Consider the following 17,084-nt stretch of genomic DNA (forward strand, 5'->3'; position numbering starts at 1 on the left):
GCTAGACCAGATGAAAGAGAAAGGGCATTCTCTTGTAATGCAGTAAGAAGGGGACAGCCTCATTTTTAACTCCACTGGGATTAGATCTATTCTGAATTTGTTCAGGGAAGTCATGTTTATTTCCTGGACTTAGAAATCACTTTCAGTCTGTCCTTCTGTTGAGCTTGACCTCAAAAGTAAGTTATGTCCAAGGATCCCAAAATACTTCAAAAATTAAAGGTTATTCCTTGAATAACTGAAGCTTAATTGAGATGGTTTCTAAAGATTTATCTCCAGCAGTTTAATTTTTTTTCCTTTTTTATCATTCACATACTGATACATGTTGCAGTGAAATCTAGAACAAATTAAATTAAAACAGGGTCCAGAACTGCCATAGGTGGTGGGGGAGAAAGAGCAACCACTTTGATTATACCTGCCTTAAACCAACTGAACACAATCTTTCTGAATAATCACATCTCATAGTTTAAGAAAACATGAACAGAAAGCTGTGAAAATTGGAATTTGTAGGAAGGGCAGTAACACATAAGAAAGTACTCTGAACACCTCTGAATATTCTCATAAGGACAACAGATACTTGTTCTGACTTACTGACTGCTCTGACTCACTAAGTAGATAGTGAGCAGTGTCAACACTTAGAGGGTCAAATTCATATTACAGTATTTAGGATATCAGACCTCAATCCCAGCACATGCCATAGGCTGTAAATATCACATTGAAAATTAACTTTCCTCACATCAAGTTTTTCAAACACAATCTCCACATTACTTTTATTTTTATTGTTACCTGCATCAGGATGAGTGCAATGATCCAGCATGAATGTAAAAAAGTTGGATAGCTGAGTATGAAAAAGAGAAGAAAAAACACACTGATCAGTTTAGGTGATCCAATAAGCATTAATATCTTTCTTACTCTATTACTTGCAATTTCCCATTTAGGGGGATATAAATCACTACTGTATATACCCCTAGTATCAGCCTGCAACAATGACACAATTTGTGTCCTACTACAAAAATAGCTCCCTTTCCTTTTTTGCTATGAATTCACCACTGACACTTCATGGATAAATAAAATGTTTCAGGGCTGTTTCAGTGCTGCTGATGCTTTTAGGTGTAATTCATCTTGCCCACCACCCAGACTATTTGCCTAGACTTCCTTCACAGTCAATAGAAACAACTGCTACAATGCAATGAACTGACTTTAGACACAGATGCTAGGAGGAAAACAAAGGCCTTAAGTTCCAAATTTCCTATATTGACCCTAAAGGAAGCCTGGGCTGACAATGATACTGACACTGGGCTGAAACACTGATTATCTCTGATGCACATATATTGCCACACAGACAGTTAAGATCATCCATAGAGATCTGTAAATGACATGCAATCCCTGGCTAACAGAGCTGCTATACAGAACTTATGCCCTAGATATGCTGTATGGGCAGAATGGTGTCCTGATTCACCTGTATGTCTGTGTATGAATGCACACAACTTCATGTGTCAGGCAAGGAAACAGTTTTATTAATCAAGAGCCAGCTTTGTAAAAGAAATCACCACACACCCATTTTGTTAGTGCAGCCACAGTGCTGGGGACAACATAACTGCTTGAATAGGAAGAATGGAAGATCACAAACCTGCAGCTGATCCTGCTCATCAGCATATTCGATTGACTGAAAGATGCTGAGGGAATAGCGGCGCCTCATCTCCAGGCGGGCCATGGTGAGGCGGTACCACTTCTGGATGAGGATTGCAGCTCTAATGACTGTCAAAACAGAAAGCACTGCAGTACACATGGATGCAGGGGAATCTACAAGGAAAATATGCACACTACCTTTGCAGAATTTTGCAATCAGATGAGAAATTCTGATTGTCCATTGTGCATAGTAAACAATTAGATGAAACCCAGTAAAAGTGAGACTGAAAAAATACATGATAACTTTACTGTTTCTGTCTTCCAACACAGATCCCACCTGACTGGCTCAGACCTAAATAGTCAGTAACCTTTCCCATTTAGTTGTGTTGAAGACAGTACCCAGGTCATGTTCAGCTGATGGGCACTATAGGGGTTTTGGGAAGGTGAAAGAATAGTTTGCCCTATCAACAATGTATTTGTATATCAAGCTGCAGTAAAAATCTTTGATTTTGCAAGCTGTGACATGAAAAATGATGTAATAACAGTATTTGCAACAGCCTCTTCTACCAGAAAGTTTTTGCCTGCAGAGCTGCAACAGCAAGGCAGCAAAATTCAAATCCTAAGATAAAAAGTTAACGAATGGTATTGAAGGGTAGAATATGTTGCTTAAATAGACAAGCCAAAAGGCAATGAGGTATAGTTTTTAGCTAGATTGGTTAACAAAAGAACACTCACTTCAAAGTCAATGGAACATGCCAGAAGACCATTTTTGACTATGTGCTGAATATGCATTACATTCAGCACTTTAAGAAGTTGTGTCTACTATGGTCTCAGTCTGGAAAACTGCTGGAAACTTCACTGAAGGACAATCATCAAGACTGCAGCCTGGAAGAAAGAGCCTGCTGCCTTCAGGCCTCATTCATGCCACAAAGAGATCACATTCCTTTAACTGCTCAGATAAAAATTTATTAAGCGGGGAAACATCTGGTGGCAGAAAGAGGTCCTGGGGTGGGCACTGTCCTGCACTGCAAAACAGTAAAGAAAAGCTCTGTACTACAGGGACAACAGTTTACACCAGTCAATTATTGTAACTGATCACAAATACCAGGAAGATTTATACTAGGATGAGTGGAACCTGAGTGAGAATTATTTTTTTCTTACTGTTAGTTATGCAGGTAAGGACAAATATTAATGGGAAAGTGATTCTATTAATAGAGTATAACATAAAGGAAACATTTTTATAAAAATGCTTACAGATGCTATGAGAACATGCTGTTTGCTTATCTTACCATTAATGAGTATACAGTATAGTTAAAATGGTAAAATTTTCAAGTCTAGACAAGAGCAAAATCCAGAAAGGCTCCCATCCTGTAGATATTGCATACATCCTAGAAAAATCCTCCTGCCTGAAGGAAATGTGATCTTTATATGACTAAGAACATCCTTGAGACCCTACATAAACTCTGAGATCTCTCTTTTCTGTCCTTTCTGGAAGTCCCCACCACTACAGACCTGAAAGCCTGACACATTACAGCAAGGCTGTCACCAACATTTCTGTTTAGAAGAGTACCTAAGGGGCAAAGCACAATCACCAGCACAGAAACAGATTTCCAGCATCAGAGCCATTAAACTTCCCATTAAAGCCCCCTGGGTTGCTTAATGGTCCTGAGCACTTACCATGGCACAGTTCCATTGCTATCACATAAGACAGATACATATCAATCACTGTGGTTAATGTTGCAAATCTAACAGAATGTTTCCTGTCTTTCTTTTTTTTTTTTTTTTTAATTGTACTTATTACAGCCCTGTTACTCTCAGGACTGAATCAGAACATGATTTTCACACTAGGCAAAACTGCACCTCTAAATGAAATTGTTATCAGTTGCAGAAGGTCTCTACACCAACAAATATCTGTTAAATTCATGTTATTAATGCATTAGAGAAATGTACAGCCTCAGGCTGCAGATAGAATGATGGTTCAGCATCACTTGACTACTGTTGAAGAGCAGAAAAGAAACCATCCAGCAGCTCCAGAAGACAAAACACAATCCAGGAAGCATACAAAATCCTAAGCCCCACATCAATGTGTGTTGATGGCTGTTGATCAAGAAAGAGTACAGCTCCTTTTGCCCACTCCAAGCTTTTACAGAAATATTCCCAAGTAGCACATCCCTAAGATCTTGCAAGGCACATGTAGGAATAGTGTGCAAACCCAAAGAGGAAGAGCTGCCTCACAGTTACAGGTAGGTCTGGGATTCTGGATGATTCCATTTTACTTTCACTACTGTGAGACAGCACTGATGCTGCTTTGTAGTAGCAAACACAAAGCTGAGGCCTGCTCTCAAACCAGTCAGCTGGGATCCCTGTAGCCATGACTAAGTGCTCCTGCTTCTCAGGCACCAGCTTCCTGTGACTCGTGTCCTGGCTTGGTAGCCAAGAGCCTTCCTTTTCAACCACGGCTGTTCAGCATAATAATGTCCTAAACTATGCACAGTACCATGTAACATGGCTCTCTGCTGACTAATAAATTGTGCTTTAATGAAAAATCTTGAAAGAGAACACAGAGGGTATGAAAAAAGGTCTGAGTCAATCCTGGAACACACCTGCCTGTGCAAAAACTGCTGAGTTAATACCAAATTGGGGTATGATTAAAAGGAGGGTGATAATCCATTAGTTTAATTAAACATTTAACCAGGTCCTGTGGAGACTTTCATCTGACAGCCTCACTAATTGTCAGGGAGAATGTCAGGCCAGGCACTTGGTAGGCCAGAAAACTGATTTTGAAGTCATTGTAATAGCCCTGCTTTATTACACTTGTTTCATAATTGGGGTCACACAACGGCAGGGAAATTGGGGCGGTTTGCCCAGGAATCCTGTGGTGTGAAAAGCCATAAAAGGTCCCACTCAATACCTTACCCTCTAAGCTTTGCCAGTGACAGAGCAAGCACAGGCACCTCTGAAATTTAGCTTCTGTCCCAGATGCTGTGAATCTTTTACAACCCAATCTGTCAATGCTAGAGTGGCCTAAAGCTGCTTCCTGATCTCAGCCAGCATCTAAAAGCTATGCACAGTTTTAAAAAGAAAACACTAGAAAATAATTTTCCCTAAACAAATATTTTGACAACAGGACTGGGCGGGGGTTGTGGGGGAGAGGAACATTATCTTGCAATCCTCCACTGGTGTTAGAGAGAAAACAACCACCTGCCCTGAAGACAAAGGCAACACTCACCATTCTCTGACCTTCTGTCAGCTACAGAACTGCTGCACCCCATGGTTCCAATGATGCTGCCCATCCGTTTAATTGCCGCTGATACGAGGCATGTTTCTCTCAGCTGTTAGCATTCTACACATTTCCTGTGTTGTTGCTCTGGGATGAGGGCTATACTCCTTTGGGCTCCTGGGCTCTTCCCAGTACTCCTAACAGGGATGAGATTGGGAAGCAGGGATAGGGAGAAAAAACAAATGGTCCATGACAAGACAGAATCTGAAGTACCTTCAGCCCATAACAAATTATTGAACAGCACATCCTACCTAAACTGGACCACACCAGGGGTTTTTTTTTCCCCACATCTGATTACTGTCATCTTGTAGACAAGAGAAATTAACTTAGTAATTAATACAGTTTACTCCTTACTTCTTAGCTTAATGTTAATGTGCAGAAGTGGTTTCTTATATGAAGAATAGCTATTTAAAGCCTTACTACTAGGGACAAGGGACTGTGGAGACACATTACTCTTAATTCTTATGATTTGAAAATTGGAACTGCAGAATTTTAAAGATTTTAAATTACATGTGATAGTGCTGCTAAAAAAACTCAATCCTCCTAACACTCCATTGATTTGAAAAGTTGCCTTACCACGCCATTTATCATTTTATTGCTCAGTGTTACCACTACCAAATTTACCAGGACAGACAGTACCATAGCAAATCACTTCATTATCAGATTTCATTTAAATAAAATATCCATTTTCTGTTGCATTTCTACTGAAAACAATCCAAGGAAAATATTTTGTTTCATTAAATAGATGAACAAAATACATTTTGAAGAGAAGTCTTTTGGGTTTTTCTCCTGGCACTTGCTCAGTTCTTCACTAAATAGTATCCCTCGCTAATGCAATACACCCTCTAATCAACAAATTCAAATGAATACAATTCCTCTGAGATACAAAATGGATCAATTTCTAAGCAACAAGATATTCACTGATGCTCTTAGATACTGAACTTTGTTTTAGATAAAGATTTCTTATATGATCACACTGACCCCTCTCTCTCTGTCTCCAGGGATACCTCTGACATCAAAATTATTTTATCTGTTGTTTTGTTTCATTTATATTCCTTTTCTTTTAACTTGAGTTTTAAAACAAAGAAGAAATTCATCAGCGTAAAATGAATGCTTAGCTACTATTTTCCTTTGGCTTTCTGACTAGCAGAAATCAAAATAAAAGAAGGATACAAAAGAAAAAAAAACATAAATGCATAACTAGGTGATTTTCAATTTCAATAATTAGAAAACACTTATATTTGTGTGTCTGTATGTGCAGATTTCAGCATTTATTATTATATATGATATCTTGCCCTGTCATGCTAATATAACACAACTCTTTGTAGTTCTGGGGGTTTTATTCAGGGTCCCACAAAACAAGGGTATCCTACACTTGGGCTGGGTCTGACTCCTTATGAATCAGTAATTAACTCAGGAAATAAGGAATTTAAGGTTTTTTCCCACACAATGGACTGCTTTACTTCCCTCTGAAGAAGCTATCATGAACTAAAAAAGTTCTTATATTAATTTTGAGCCCATCAATGGCTTTGGCAGCATCAAATACAGCATTGATATTGCTAATAGCTCAAATTTGTCTTCTCTCTGAAAAATTCTTGCTCTCCTGGTTACCATCTCCTTACTTACCCTCTTAGGAGAATCTCAAGCCTTCATTACTCCATCTCAAACAAGCCAGCCATGACTTGAATTGTGATCTCAAGACTGGCAGAAAGGGCAAAATAGACCTTACAATCTAAGTTCTTAGACTCTTGATTAAAGGTCAGGTCAGCCTGTGCCCAGCAAGGGGCAAAGGGAGCCCTAAACAGAACCATCACACCTCTCAGCACTCCCTCCGAACCACAGCAAGCAATGGGCTGACCCAAGAAATGGGGGGCTGAATTGTGATTATAACCTGCTTTCAATTACTTCAGCTTTCCTCCCAGTCATCACTACTCTCCTCCACATGCATCTAAACTCATGGACTTCTAGAACTTCCTTGAGCAAAGAAATTAAAAGATAAGAGGCATAGAGACAGAAATTTTATTGTGACAGCAGCAAATGAAGACTCAAACAAACATACACTCAGAGCTTGGAGGAAAACTTGCCCAGATCTATCCTATCATTAAACCTCCTAAAAAGGCCAAATCTGGCCATCAAAGGGCTAGTCCAGGGAAATAATCACCACCTTCGGTCCCAAATATCTGCATTCTAAAATAGACAGGGTGAATATTCAACTGCCTTTTCATGACAACTTCTCAAGTGGCTATAGAGCCATCTTCACTGCCAATCTGCATGCCCAGACTTCAGGCCAGGAGAGTACTTTCCGTGAGCTACTGACTACACACAGTGTAGCAGTGTCTGGTGAAGAATCATTTGTCATCACAAAATTCCCTCCAAATGTTGGCCAATAAAATGGAAAGCTGAGCTTTTTACCAAGATATTGCTAGAGACACAAGGTAGCTGGAGGAGAATTTGAAATATAACTCTGTGTTAATATTCTGGATACTATGCCACTGATTTACCTTTAAGAGAGAATCTGTCATGTTGACTGAAAAGCAGGCATTCAATTTCTACAAGTCAGTAATCTGCCCCACTTTTGGACATAATTCAAAAAATTGCTAGAGTTCTGTCAGTTTAGCAAAAAAGCCAGTTTTGTGATAGGCACTAAAAGCACAACCCATCCACTGAAGCAAAATAAAATGTCTTTGCAATCATGCCATTGGACATGCACAAAACTAAGCCAGAGAGGCACATGCTGCTCTTTCCTGGACAGGAGTCACTGAAGGTTACACACAGTGGATGGTCCAAAATCTGGGGTTGAGAACCTGAGCTGTTGAGAGCCTGATTTACAGAGAATATGGCTCAGCATCATTTGGTCTGGATGTAAGAGGTGCTGCCCCAACTCAATCATGCCTCCGGTTTGTCAGTCACATAAAGACCAGGCTGCCTCAGCCTCAAGGAAAATGGAAATCCTATAAAGATTTATTGCTGACTTTCAATGGAATCAGACGGCGGGGTCTTTGGGCAGAGAGCCATCCTTTAAAGCACACCTTATCTTTTAAAATTATTTGACCTGTGCTACTGGCAGAAAAGTGTAAACTAGGTTAAACCTGAGGATATGGGAGCCATATGAATAAGAGCCACTAGGATTTAAGTTCTTACTCCTCTGTCTTTTCATTTGCTTCTTACTTTTGATAAACAAAATGAAAGACTCCTCCTTTTATTTCTGTTGGGATGGGGCTTCCATAATTATGCTACTTGCCCTTGAAGTTGTTTCAACAGTTCTCTCCAGCAATATGCCTCGTTTCACTACTCACCCCTTTTCTCAATCATATTTTTGAACAGGTAGCTATGATCTCGTCCCATAACATGTCTTAGGAGGTACATGTACATGGAGAGGTGATAAGATAGAGAAAGTTTTTCTGCATAAAGATCAGATGGATGGATGGATGCTTCTAATGACAGAGGCTTTCCATTGATACTATCTTGTATAAGTTTTTTATTTTACTGTGACTCACAGATTTCCTTTAGAATTGTTTTCCTTTGGAAACTAGGAGTGCAGAAAATGAAGAAATGACATAATATGCTTTTGTGATGGATTTGCTTCTGTTCATTGCTGAGGGAATGAGGCTGCAAAGACTAAAATACCCTAGAGAAGAGAATCCAGACATTAAATCACAACACTCAGGTCAGAACCTGCAGAAGAACAGGTCTCCAAAGCTGTCATGTTGGGATTGTCAAAGATGAGAATCTGGAGATGAGTTGCAGATCTCATTAGCTAAAAGATCCACCCTGCAGAAAGTAGGATGAAGCAGTCATAGTCAACTAGCAGAGTGATATGGAACCTGGCTATGGCACAGCTGTAATTTTGAGACCAACACCTAATTTGATCTGCCAAGGGGTTGATATGAGAACATCAAAGAAACAAATCAATACCTGATTAGGTCTCCATCGTTTTACATCCATGGAACAATCTAACGTTTCTGATAAGTGATTTTCAGTGATTATAAAGAGGTGAAAGACAGAACTGAGAAAGGCTTTTTGTTAACAGATAATTTCCTCTGCCTGCTCAGAGAAGCAAGGCTAAGCTCAATATAGAGCTGATGGAATGATTGCTGTAAGTGGTCGTGTTGACAGACCTCAGTGCTGGGGCCAGGAATCAATAGGGAATGGGATGCATGTGGTGGCTTGAGCACTGGCCAATGCTAGTAAGTTACCAGAAAGCCAGCAAAGCCTGGAAGAGAATAGGATGAAGAATAGGATGAAGTTTTAAGGTGGACTCATATTCCTGAGCCAAAAAATGCACTGCAAAAAGAAATAAAAGCAAGAGTAGAAAAGGTGTGAACATGTAGATAATTCAAGCAATCCCTGAGCTCAGGAACTGCATGCAAACCCAAAGAGAATCTGTAAAAAAAATGGTGGGAGAATACCAGTTTGTGTTACTTATAATCAATAAAGGGTACATTTACTTTTGTTTTTTGTTTTTGTTTTTTGGGGGAGCAGAAAATAAACAAAGCAAGCAGCCTCATTTTTTCTTGTACAGCAAGACTTTAGACAGATTTTATTTTAAAAAGAGGAGGAATAGCAAATGGGGTACACATTCTTCTTCACCTTGAAGAATAAGCAAACCCATCATATCACTTTCCAGAAAAGTTAAACACCTCTAGGGGGAGATTGCTTTAGGCAATCAGGGGAAAACTGAAAATTCTGAAGCAAATTTGGTTCTAGTAAACTGAACCCAACTGGAGCATAAAAGTTAACACCCTTTAAGCAAAAAGCTGGATCACATACTGTTCTGCAGTTAATGAGCTGGATCACATACTGTCCTGCACTTGATGAGCAGGGTCCTAATGACATCCTGAAAAAGCAAATCTTTGGAATAAACATGTGTTGAAATTTGAGCAAGTTTAAAAATTAAATTCGTGCTTCAGCATGGTTTTCATAAAATTTAAATTAAGCATCAGAACAAGGTTCAAAATATAAAAAAAATTATTTTTCTTAAAACAAAAATTACATTAAATACAGTAGTCTCAAAGCTATTCTATTTCATCTGTACTCAGAAGTTCTGGATAACTGATTCATTCTAGGTCAAACTATAGTTTGAAGCACAGTGATTTTTCTTATGGTAAAATCATAGATAATGCCACATACATCTTTCATTTTGTCAAATTGCTCTTTAAAAGTAAGCTAAATATATATCTCTATATACCCCACCCAAAGATATTACCTTTTTTTCTTTCTGCTTCAGCAATACCGAGATTTTTTGCACAAGACTACCTTTAGAAGATTCTTTTTTTAAAAGAAAGCAACCCCTGAGGAGTGCAGATCTGCAGAACAGGTGCTCCAATTCTCTCTGGGGCTCTGGAGCTCAGGAGCTGCAATGCACTTGCTCTGCACCTACTTACACGGCTTTCCGAGAGGAAATTTCTTGAATGCTGCTCTTCAGAAACAGTCAGGGGATAATGTTGTTTTCATTGTCCAACCTGATGTGAAAGCTCATGGCTGCAGCCCTCTAGCTGTGCTGTTTCCGTGTTGAAAAGCTGTTTTGTCACCATGCCTCCTGAATCTCAGGCAGAGAAAGGGATGGGCTGAAGTTATCTGCCTCGCATCTGAAGTCACATGATCTCTTTCGGCCTTTCTGCTGTGTTGAGGCAATGATTTGCATTTTAGCAGATCTAGCACACTGGAAAAAAACATAAGGCTATCCAGGTTATTTGGCTATCTGATGTGACTGGCATGGTTATGAAAGCCCTTAAGGGAAGCAATACTGAATTTACCACAAGGCATTGCACCTGCATGCAAGTGATATATATGTGTTCTCCAAATCACTCAGTCATACCCAGATAATGCACAAGAATGAAGCACTCAGATCTTGTGTCTCTTGCTGTTCAAAGAATATGTGAATACCACAGGGAACCACTGTGCTAATGCCTTCAGTTCATTTCTTCATGCATGCACATGTTCTCACCATAAATGTGTGACTGGAATTCTGTGGACTCAGTTCATGTTTTGGCTCATCTTCTCCTTGTGTGACGGCTGGGAAGGGATTGGAGAAGCCAAGAACACCGCAGCTTTGCTCTGGTCAGAAAGCCACGATTTGAAATCCAACCCTGACCCCTGGCAGCATGTCCCACATCTCTGACCCAGATCCTGGCCACGCTGACCCCTGACTCCCAGTAATTGCACAGGATCCTTAGGGAAGGGCAGAGCCATCATGGTGATTTGTTCCTGCCCACTGCTCACACAATAGCCCCTGAGGAATCTGCTCCACTGGCAGTGCATGGACAGCATGGGGACACTGGGATTTCGAACACATATCCTGCCAAACCACTCAAAACTAGGAGATGTCTGTAGAAGCATGATAGTGTAGTATCACCACTAGTCTTGGGCTCAGTCCTCATCAGCATTTATGTTCATCAGGACACCATTGCCCCACTCCAAAAGCCAGGGGTTGTTTGCTGCTGTGTAGTGATGGAACAGAGCACAGCAGCCATTTCTGTGGGGTCAGGGTGGGGCCTGTGGGTTCAAAGAGGACCACAGGTTATAAAGCATGCTGTGGTGGGAGAAAGCTCCATGTGTAGGGCATAAGATGAAGACCACTGTGCCCTTGCTCTGAAGCCTCTTCAGGTGATGGAGCCCCACCAGGACTGGATAGAAACAAAAGACTTCTGAGAATACAGGCAAAGTAATATCTTCATCCTTCTGCCCCTCCCCAAAGGTCTAATAATACCATAACATGCTATTTTCAGAAATTTTTTGCCATCAGTGTGGTCACAATTCTAAAGGCATAAACCACCACTCTGAAGGACAGAGTGATCAAATCCCCTTTTGAAACAGACTTTTATTAAGGTGCAAAAGATATTTAAAATGCCAAACAAGCAAAGCAGAAGGCATTGGATTGACTGAGCTAGTCCTCTGAGGTTCTGGAGTCCCAGACACAAGCTTCCACTTTCAAAGCTGTTCCTCTCCTGTGAGACGAGACAGTAAATGGAAAGCATACCAAGCACAATAATTCTGCATGACCCAGAATAGTTTTGATGTTTGTTTTTCTGGCAGGATGCACTTTCCCTGATCTGAGTTACAGCAGCTAATCTTTTATGTATGATCACGCTGCTCTGCCAAAATGCATGCAAGCAAAAATACATCACAACCTCTTTCCACTGTACTCTTGGGATACACATTATTTATAAACATTTACTGTACCTGATAAGTTCATCTCTATTGGCATTTACCAAGTTCTCTGCATAATGAGAGGTTTGCTCCAATTGCCAATAAATCCATCAGAAACATTTCATCCAAGATCAGTGGGAGAGGGACAACCTTAGCAGTTAGGTTCTTTAGGACATGTTTTCTTTTGTTTCTCTTCTTTGTCCTCTGTCTCAGTGATCTGACATGACCAAGCAACCTGATAAAGAGTCAGTGTTGCTGGACTGAGCCACCTCTCCAGTTACTTGTGGGGATCACAATAACATGCAACTTGAGGAAACACAAATGTCCTTTCCAAATTAACCTTTCCAATTCAAGTCCAAGGAGACAACACCATTTTCCTTTCTACAGAGGGCAAAGAGAACATACCAATCCCATCAACAAGGTCACACATACGACTGCTTTTTTGCTCAGCAGTCATGTATCACACACACACTTAATATGCTGAGTAGACTTCTAGCATCAGCAGCTGCAACAGTAAGTAGGCCAAAAACTCTGACAATGTATGATTGAGCAGTCTAGCATGGCAAGAAAAAACCCAGTCATGGTGCTAGTGTAGAAATCAGGGCATCCCTCTAAAAGCAGCCCTTCTTGATGTAATTGCACCTATTCTGTTTTCCAAATACTTTAGAAACATTAACCTCCTGAGCAAGTCTTCATGCAGGCATTCCACATACATTATTCAAATTCTGCTTCAGGCTTATATCTCAGAAGCACCCACTACAAAGTGATGTAACCGATATTTCTCAAAAAGGATGAAGATAATCACAGTTGAAGGGAGCATGCTCCTTTTAAGCTCTGACCATGGTTTCCCTCCTCTTGCCCTACCAAGCTTAAAGAAGTATTTTTATGTGACCCAGCGAAGTATTATAAAGTACTAGCCAGGGAAGAATTTCCTGACTGAGAAACCTGGATGCCTGGAGACAGAAAGGAAAAAAACCTAATTAAAAAAAAATGGAGAAATTAATGTCCAGAACAAATTTAAAGTCTGACTCAGTCAGTGAGATGACAGAAATCTGTGCTCACACATTAGAAAAAGTAGGTTAATTTGTGTGAACACAAAAAGAAATGTTCCCCCACTGACAGTTCTGGGTGAGAAGGTGAATAAAAAACATGAAAACTAGCATCCTTGGCAAAAAGCACACCAAATCAGAAATGAGAAAGAAAGGCAGTGGTAGGGCCTCAAAGCTCTTGAAGACTGAGAAACTAGACCAGAACACTATGAAAACACCAGGATACCCTCTGCAAAAAATGGGAACAATTTTTTTTTTTAAGAAAGTTTCCCAAATTATCAGATGAATGCAGATTATTCTGGGAAGCAATGACTAATGACCCAATTTGCACAACTCTACCTCCCTGACGTTAGCTTCAACCTCCACTTAGAGCTTATAGAAATGATAGCTATCTATCTACAGCACTCAGGGTTTGACAGATCTTAGTAAAGCAGCATGAGGAAAAAGAAATGGGTATAAGAATTGCCTAACAAAGGCTTGATGTGCATTTTGTTGGTCTGGTGAACCAGAAGCTCCACACGCAGTGCAAACCCTACATCCTGATGCCCTCAGGCCTATCAGGCTGTCTCTTTGCCAAAGGGGCAAAGCCTTTAAATCAGGTTCTCCAGGTCAAATCAGGTTCTCCAGGTCAGGAGAGTACACAGATTTGACTCCCACACTAATGATCAGTATGTAAAAGGATTTTAAAAATATTTTTAATTGTTTTTTAAAGAATGGAATCTACCAACTAATAAATGCAACCACATACAGGGTAAGGGGTCATCAAGTCTGTGGAAATAATTGTCTTCATCTCTATTTTCATCTAATGCTTATTAAACTGCTTTTAATGAAACATTTTCTACTTTTCTAGAGTAAATAAATCTGCTGCTTCAGCAAGGCATAATTAATTTCAAAAGTCATATCAACTATGCTATTTAGCCACAAACAATACCTGTTTTGCTTACAAGCACCACACTTCTGAGAACTCCCAAATTTACCTTTTATATTCCAAATAATAATTTCTATTTGGAACTTTTGACCTGTAAACATAGTACAGGTGCCTTAATTTGTGCTCCTACAAGCCACTCCCTTTGAGATGCGAGGCAAGGCGCAGTGTGGTGAGGACTGAGGTAGTGCATGTAGTGCAAAACAGCCGGTAAAACATAACAGAGGGAAGACGGCGATTATTGTGGGGTGTAAGGGGTGACAAGAAGGTCCATGGATGGATGGATGGATGGACGGATGGATGGATGGATGGATACCCAAACACCCCCTCACAGCGGCGTTTCCGGCACAGGCCCCGGGCCCGAGCGGGGCCTGGGGCGGTGGGCGAGCGCGGGGCGCCCCCTGCCGGCGGCGCGGGCCGCGGCGGGAGCCGCCCCCGGGCGGCCACACACGGGGGCAAAACCCTCCGTCCTCTCCGGGGGATTGGAAAGAGCCGGGCGCTCCTGCCTCTCGCTGCCTTTTGTGTTTTAAACAGCCTCATATGCCGAGGAAATCAGCTACACGTCCCTCCCCCGCTGAGAAGAGAGCTGGAGCGCCCCACAGTAGGCAGCGAGGCGCTTCCCATGGCCGGTTTAGAGGGAATCCCCGCAGCCGGGCTCCCCCGGAGCAGCCGCGGTGTTGCTGCAGCTCTCCCGGAGCTCAGGCCGCCCTTCCCGCACTTGGGCCAACCTGACGCGACAATGCAGCCCAACTCGGGGCGAGCAGAGCAGCTGAGCAAATGCCAGGAGCAGCGGGATGCGCAGGAAGGCTGCCAGCCCTTCCCGAAGCGGGGCTAGTGGCACTGGCGTTGGGAGCACATACTGAAGGCAAAGATTTAGCGAACACGTTCGATATGCGTGTGCCGCATACATGCCGGGGAAGGGAGCGCTGCCTGCAGCGTGGCCCGCACGGCCCAGGGTCGTTACCTGCTCCTGGGCGCCGTGTGCGGCCGGGCAGAGCGGAGCCCGCCGCTGGCCCCAACACTCAGCGGCACTGGAGCCTTACCGGGAGCTGATTCACCCGCGTCACTGCCCCTCTGTAGCTATCAGAAGGGCAGAAAACGTATTAGGGTAATTTTTAACCGCTACATTTGTTTTGAATCAACCAGCAATTAAAGAGAAAATACCAGACTTGCGTCATCAGCCAGAGAAGGAGGTGTGCCCAGAATGTCGTGGATAGGGGCAGTGCTGTGTCGGTTAACGTACGTGGCGGTTCCATAGTGTAGTGGTTATCACGTCTGCTTTACACGCAGAAGGTCCTGGGTTCGAGCCCCAGTGGAACCAGCGCCAATCAGTTCCTTGTTTTTTTCTTGCCTCATTCTGGGTTTTTCATAATTTCTTTTAACGCGGTGAGTTTCGGTTTAGCTGTTTCCTCCACAAGATGGGGAACCTCATAAGCAGTTAAAGAGGGCGCGGACCCTGCGTGCGGCAGAGGCGGAGCAGCTTCCAGGGGAGCAGAGAGACGCCCTAAGGGAAGTCCTGTCACACGGGATCCCTTCTGCAGCCTGCCGGAGGAGCCTTTCCCTGCCAGCGCGGGAGGGAAATCCCCACACCGGACCGTGGTCCCTCGGAGGGGCACCCGAGGAGACCACAGGGAGCAGAGGCAGTGGGGGGAAGCAGCAGCCTGTGCCTGCTCCCAAGCGGCGAGGGACAAAGGCAGTGGCGAAGTCTGCAATCCCACGCGTCCCCAAGGCGTTTCACCGAGACTCACTGGAACCCTGGTCCTTTCATCTCTGTGTTTGGAGACGTGTTTGAGCGCTGGGGAAAGGCCGGCGGTTTTCACAGAACACATCTAGCGAGCACAGTTAACTCCATCCTTGTTTTCCCCTGTACTGTGCATATCGTTTTTATTAACTGGGAAAGAAAGAGTCATCTCAGCTTGCCTCGGAGCAGTTTAATTTTTAAATTATAACATGTAGTCTCATTTTGCACGTGCAAGGCTTTAGAAAAGGGTAACCTCTGGGCATGGGTGCTGGCAGAGCATCTGTCTGTGCGTGGGAGTCCTATCAAGAGCTGGGGCTAAGACATCTCTGCAGGAGGAGGAGAAGAGTCCCTGAGCTCCACTGACCTGGAATCAGCTCTTGAGAATCTTTGAAGGATCAGAGTGGGAGGGTGTGATTTACCTATCTTAAAGATTAAAGAGAAAAAAATTGGCTTAACTTACTTTAATCAGAGACTTATTAAGAAACTTACCTTAATCATCATCGTATGGAGAAAACTATTAACCTTTGTCAGTGCTTGTTCTTACTAAACAAACACTCTAGGGTATGGGCAAGCTGCAGTTAGAGATTGCAGACCAATGCAAGGATAACTGGGCCAGGTTGCAAAAGCTTTTTTGGGTGGGAAGCAGCTGTACATCCCATAGTGAGGCCTGGCAGGCTAAAGTTGTAACATTAACATCGTACTGATGCTAAGGGCCTGTGCATCCCACAACCTGAAAGTGCAGTAGTACTCCGGTCTGGCTTTCCTCTGCCTATTTGCTCAGCAGTGTGTGCACTGCCCACAGGAGGTGAAGCCAAAGCAATGTGGTCCTCCTCTGGGGTAAACTGTCTTCCACAGACTGGCTGCTTCCAGGATGCAGGCTCAAAGCTGAGGCAGACACAGCTAGACTTCTCCTGATGTAGGATAGGCAAGCCTTTGGTGTAGGTACATCCCATCTAATAGGGATGGTGATTCTATGGTGCCTACCCTGCCAGGACAGCCACAGCACCTCCAAGTGCATGAATTACAGGGAATGGGCCTGGTGGTCAGCACTGGGTAATTATCTGCCTCATGTTTTCTTACATTTAGGAAAAAGTCTCCTTTTCAGAAGGTGACTTAAGCTTATGCTTCAGAATTGTAAAAGGAATGTTTTATTCTGAGAGCCATGTCTTTAGTGTGTGTAGACCACTGCAGCTCCATCCATGTGAAGGTGATCCAGCTCCTGACTCAGGCTCTAAAAAGCTCGACAGTCTTGCCCTCTCTGCACATCAGTGTCCTGCTTCTGAGAGATGTCCGTGGCTCACACACACATGTATA

At 42.5% G+C, this 17,084-nt stretch overlaps 1 protein-coding gene and 1 non-coding gene across 4 annotated transcripts in view; one reads left to right on the forward strand and one right to left on the reverse strand.

Moving 5' to 3' along the window:
• PPEF1 (protein phosphatase with EF-hand domain 1) overlaps positions 1-10,551 on the reverse strand; it is a 38,330-nt gene extending 27,779 nt beyond the window's left edge. Inside the window, exons 1-4 of one of the 3 annotated variants that reach the window (XM_077172664.1) lie at positions 10,291-10,551; positions 4,856-5,043; positions 1,628-1,755; positions 784-835 (exon numbers count right to left, since the gene is read on the reverse strand). In XM_077172664.1, the coding sequence (XP_077028779.1) occupies positions 784-835; positions 1,628-1,755; positions 4,856-4,919 (244 nt within the window). In that variant the 5' untranslated portion in view covers positions 4,920-5,043; positions 10,291-10,551. Of the gene's footprint in view, positions 1-783; positions 836-1,627; positions 1,756-4,855; positions 5,044-10,290 lie in introns of those variants that run through there. The other 2 variants (XM_077172669.1, XM_077172676.1) reach the window with 2 other exon arrangements.
• Positions 10,552-15,277: 4,726 nt separating this feature from the next.
• Positions 15,278-15,350, forward strand: TRNAV-UAC (transfer RNA valine (anticodon UAC)). The gene has a single exon. It is a non-coding gene; the product is annotated as a tRNA-Val (tRNA).
• The last annotated feature ends 1,734 nt before the right edge of the window (positions 15,351-17,084 follow it).

The sequence above is a fragment of the Agelaius phoeniceus genome, chromosome 2 (assembly GCF_051311805.1).
Source record: "Agelaius phoeniceus isolate bAgePho1 chromosome 2, bAgePho1.hap1, whole genome shotgun sequence".
NCBI classification, from domain to species: domain Eukaryota; kingdom Metazoa; phylum Chordata; class Aves; order Passeriformes; family Icteridae; genus Agelaius; species Agelaius phoeniceus.